This window comes from Galeopterus variegatus, unplaced genomic scaffold (assembly GCF_000696425.1).
Source record: "Galeopterus variegatus unplaced genomic scaffold, G_variegatus-3.0.2 Scaffold2660, whole genome shotgun sequence".
Lineage (NCBI taxonomy): Eukaryota > Metazoa > Chordata > Mammalia > Dermoptera > Cynocephalidae > Galeopterus > Galeopterus variegatus.
In genome coordinates this window covers 178,235-183,155 of record NW_007728771.1, presented here as the reverse complement: position 1 = coordinate 183,155, position 4,921 = coordinate 178,235, and the positions used below count along the sequence as shown (strand labels likewise).

The window sequence follows — 4,921 nt, the reverse complement described above, 5'->3', positions numbered from 1 at the left end:
CTGGCTGCCAAGAAAACCGCCCTAAAAAAATGTATAAAAAGACAGCTAAAAAGCCTGACGGGGTCTCACCCCAGCTTGGCGGTGAGAACCCAACGCGTTGGAAATAATAAACCTCTTGCTAATTGCAGTGCTCGTGGTCTTGTGGTCTCTTCGAGGCGAGTCTTCCCGTTCTATGTGAGGTTGGGATTCATCCCAAATCTTACATTTTTGGGGGCTCGTCCGGGATTTGACTCGCTCTCCCAGGGATCAAAAGACTGAGGAGCAGAGGAACGCCCGGGCAGCAGGTACCGCAGTTGTTTGTTTTATTGTTGTGTCCCTATTTGCTTCTTTGTTGTTGTTGTCTGTAATCTAGTCTCTGGTTTTCTGTTATCTTGGGTTCGAGTCCCAGGATCTGGGCTCCAGGTGGGGCCGTCTGGTGTGGACTTGCAGTGGGACAGACGTGTCGGCACGCTGCAGCCACCAATCGTGGAGGATGCTCCCGATTGTTCTGGGGAGGGTAAAAATAGGGAGGCCTCTGGGTCAGAGACCCTTCCCAGGCCCTCCATCTGAAGGAGGTGAACGAGTTCGTCTCCACAGGAGGTCTCTAAGACAGAGACCCCTTCTGAGTTCTCTGGTTATCCGGCTGTTGTGCCCGTGGCAGGGGCCCATCAGTGTGATCGTTTGTGTTTGTCTGGTTGCGTGTGTGCTGGGACTAACAACTTATTGGGGCGACATGGGATAGGCAGTTTCAACTCCTTTGGATCTGACTCTGAGACACTGGACTGATGTTAAAACTAGGGCTCATAACCTCTCTGTTTAAGTTAAAAAAAATAAGTGGATAACCCTATGCTCATCAGAGTGGCCAATGTTCCAACTTGGGTGGCCCACTGAAGGTTCTTTTTCCCTGCCACTGATCGTGGCAGTCAAGAGCAGGATTTTTAATTCTTCCTCTAACGGGCATCCTGACCAGGTCCCATATATTGTTGTGTGGGAAAACTTGGTCATAGACCCACCTTCATGGGTTAGGCCCTTCCTCCCATCAACAGGTACAACAACCGTGTTAGCCCTCAAAGAAGACAAAGAAAAACCTCCTGTACTGCAGGATGCAAATCCAGATCTTCTCCTCTTAGATCCCCCTCCTCCTTACCCCCCAGCTCTTCATCCACAGGCCGTGCAGCCGTCAGCCCCAACAGTGGAGGTGCAGAGTTCCGGACCAGCCCGAGGGACCCGCAGTTGGCGGGCAAGCTCACCAGATGCTGTCCCCACATTTCCTCTTAGGGCATACGGCCCCCCAGATGAGGATGGCAACCAGCCCCTGCAGTACTGGCCTTTCTTCTCCTCTGATCTTTATAATTGGAAATCTCAAAACCCCCCTTTCTCTGAACACCCCCAAGGACTCACTAACCTTGTAGAATCCCTCCTTTTCACCCATCAGCCCACATGGGATGATTGTCAACAGCTTCTCCAGGTTTTGTTCACTACAGAAGAGAGACAGAGGATCCTCCTAGAGAGCAGAAAACATGTTCCAGGACCTGACAGCAGGCCCACCCTCCTCCCTGATGTCATCGAGGCTGGGTTCCCTCTAACTCAGCCTCGCTGGGACTTCAACTCGGCAGAAGGTAGGGAGCACCTAAAAGTTTACTGCCAGGCTCTAATGGCAGGTCTCCGTGGGGCAGCTAAGCACCCCACCAATTTGGCTAAGGTAAGGGAAGTGACCCAAGAACCCAATGAGTCTCCGTCAGCATTTTTGGAAAGACTCATAGAGGCATTCCGCTGGTTTACTCCCTATGATTCTAGCAGTGAAAAACACAAGGCTACAGTAACAGTTGCCTTCATTGATCAGTCCTGTAAAGACATTAAGAAAAAGTTACAAAAGCTAAAAGGCTTACAAGATAAGACCCTGAGGGAAATAGTACAGATAGCTGAGAAAGTTTTCACAAAATTCTGGCCACTGTAGTTAAAAAGGCTAAAGTACCTAGTGAGACAGCACCTGGCGACAAAAAGGAGTCCCTAACAAAGGACCAATGTGCCTATTGCAAGGAGAAAAGACACTGGGTCTGAGATAATCCTAAGAAAAGAAACAGAAAGCCTCAACCCCCCACGGTCCTAGCCCTGCAGGAAGACAGCGACTAGGGGAGACGGAGTTCGGACCCCCTCCCTGTACCCAGGGTAACATTAATAATGGAGGGGAAACCTACCCAATTCATGGTAGGCACAGGAGCTGAACACTCGGTACTTTCACAAGCTGGAGGGCCCCTCTTCCCCCAAAAAAATCATGGGTACAAGGGGCCACTGGAAATAAACAATATTCATGGACTACCCGAAGAACAGTGGATCTTGGCATGGGCCGGGTATCCCACTCGTTCATTGTCATTCCAGAGTGCCCTTACCCACTGTTAGAAAGAGATCTCCTAACCAAAATGGGCGCCCAAATCCATTTCAGCCCTGAGGGATCTCAGGTGTTAAATCAACAGGGAAAGCCTTACCAGGTATTAACTCTAAGATTAGAAGATGAATACCAGTTGTTTAAACAGCAAAAACAAAAGACTGAACAAATGGACTGGTGGTTGAGCCAATATCCACAGGCATGGGCTGAGACGGCAGGAATTGGGAAGGCTAAAAACAGACCCCCTGTCTACATAGAACTAAAAGCTCAAGCCAGTCCCATAGCAGTCCGGGAGTACCCAATGTCCCGGGAGGCACGAGAAGGCATCAAGCCCCACATCATGCGCTTGCTCCAGCTGGGGGTCTTGCGGAAGTGCCAATCTGCTTAGAACACTCCCTTGTTGCCGGTCCATAAGCCTGGTTCAAATGACTACCGGCCAGTCCAAGATCTCCGAGAGGTAAATAATCGTGTGGCCGATCTCCATGCCACCGTTGCTAATCCTTACAATCTCTTAAGTTCATTACCTCCAGAAAGGACCTGGTACACAGTACTAGACCTCGAAGATGCATTTTTCTGCTTGCTGTTGGCTCCAAAAAGTCAAGATTGCTTCGCTTTTAAGTGGAGAAACACCGAGGCAGGTCTGACTGGGCAACTCACCTGGACCCATTTGCCTCAAGGATTCAAAAATTCTCCTACTATATTTGATGAGGCCCTCCACCAGGACCTAGCCATGTTCCGGTCCTCCAGCCCCCAGGTAACTCTGTTACAGTATGTAGATGACCTCCTCCTAGCAGCAGCCAACAAAAATCTATGCCTGGAAGGGACGAAGCGCTCCTTACAGAGCTGGGGGAGCTGGGCTACTGAGCCTCGCCAAGAAGGCCCAGATCTGCAAACAACAGTTTAGTTACCTGGGGTACTTCCTCAAAGACGGGAAAAGATGGTTATCAAAGGCCAGAAAACAAACAGTGTTTCACCTACTGCCACCCTCTAATCAGAGGCAAGTCAGAGAATTCCTGGGTACTGCTGGGTTTTGCCGGTTGTGGATACCCGGTTTTGCTGAAATGGCAGCCCCCTTATATCCCCTCACTAAGACTAGCCAGCCCTTCAAGTGGGATGAAAAAGAACAACAGGCGTTTGATAAAATCAAAACAGCCTTAATGTCTGCATCAGCCTTGGGACTTCCTAACGTAACCAAACCTTTCCACGTGAATGTGGCAGAGAACAGGGGGATTGCAAAGGGGGTGCTAACCCAAAGACTGGGACCTTGGAACAGACCAGTGGCCTATCTATCCAAAAAAACTAGACCCAGTTGCCTCAGGGTGGCCAGCATGCCTGAGGATCGTGGCTGCAGTTGCAATTCTAGTAAAAGATGCTGATAAATTGACTATGGGACAAAACTTGGTAATTTCAGCGCCTCATGCCTTGGAAAATGTTGTCCGCCAGCCTCCTGACCGCTGGCTCACTAACACACGCATGACTCATTATCAGGCTTTGTTATTAAACCCAGATCGAATAACCTTTGCTCCACCAACAAGTTAAAATTTAGCCTCGCTGATGCCGGATCCAGACCTCGACCCGCCCATTCATGACTGCCGACAAGTGCTTGCAGAAGCCCACGGGTGGAAAAAAGACTTGACAGGTCAGCCTCTACCAGATGCTGAGGCCATTTGGTTCACAGATGGCAGCAGTTTCCTGGACAATGGAGAACGGAAGGCTGGGGCAGCAGTGGTAGATGGCCAGAAACTGATATGGGCTCAGGTTCTGCCTGCCGGGACATCTGCTCAAAAAGCGGAGCTCATTGCTCTCACAAAAGCACTGAAACTGGGAAAAAATAAAAAGATCAACATCTACATGGACAACAGGTATGCCTTTGCCACTGCTCATGTACACGGTGCAATATATAAACAGCGAGGTCTTTTGACTTCAGAAGGAAAGGAAATCAAAAACAAAGCAGAGATCATAGCCCTGCTGGAGGCCCTCCTCGGGCCACTAAAAGTGAATATCATACATTGCCCAGGGCACCAAAAAGAAAACTCCCCAATTGCAAAGGGAAATAACCTGGCCAACTCGGAGGCTAGAGCGGCCGCCCATGGGTCCACGGCTGTACTGCTGGTGAGTGTCCCTGAGCCAAAAGGGCCCAAATACCAACCACTATTCTGGTACTCAGCAGAGGACATAGCAGAAATGTCCAAAGATTCCAGTAATTATTCTGACCCCAGCACTGGCCACTGGCACACAGCCACAAATAAGCTTATTTTGCCACAAAAACAAGCACAGGCCATGCTTAAACAAATGCATCAGTGGACCCACCTGGGGACAGACAAGATGATCCAGACTGTTAAAAAAAACTGAATACCATGTCCTGGGACTTAGACGACTGGTTGAGCAAATAGTCAAACATTGTAAACCCTGCCAAAAAGTAAATGTATGCAAAAGCGCCACTAAACTTGGCCAAAGACTCAGGGGGGACCGACCAGGACAATACTGGGAAGTAGATTTCACTGAGATCAAACCTGGTAAATATGGTTATAAATATCTCCTAGTTTTCATAGACAC

At 49.3% G+C, this 4,921-nt stretch overlaps 2 protein-coding genes and 1 long non-coding RNA gene across 3 annotated transcripts in view; 2 read left to right on the top strand and 1 right to left on the bottom strand.

Moving 5' to 3' along the window:
• The first annotated feature begins 844 nt into the window (after positions 1-844).
• On the top strand, positions 845-3,269 carry LOC103598525. Its single transcript, XM_008582522.1, is given in 2 exon segments — positions 845-1,932; positions 2,225-3,269. Coding segments are annotated over 2 exon segments (2,133 nt in total).
• Positions 3,270-3,693: 424 nt separating this feature from the next.
• Positions 3,694-4,921, top strand: part of UGT2A3 (UDP glucuronosyltransferase 2 family, polypeptide A3) — a 19,053-nt gene continuing 17,825 nt past the window's right edge. Inside the window, exon 1 of the mRNA XM_008582521.1 lies at positions 3,694-3,709. Within this exon, the coding sequence (XP_008580743.1) occupies positions 3,694-3,709 (16 nt within the window). The remainder of the gene's footprint in view (positions 3,710-4,921) is intronic.
• The window catches only part of LOC103598523, a 619-nt gene continuing 270 nt past the window's right edge, over positions 4,573-4,921 (bottom strand). The window contains exon 2 of the long non-coding RNA XR_551210.1: positions 4,573-4,878. This is a non-coding gene — a long non-coding RNA (uncharacterized LOC103598523). The remainder of the gene's footprint in view (positions 4,879-4,921) is intronic.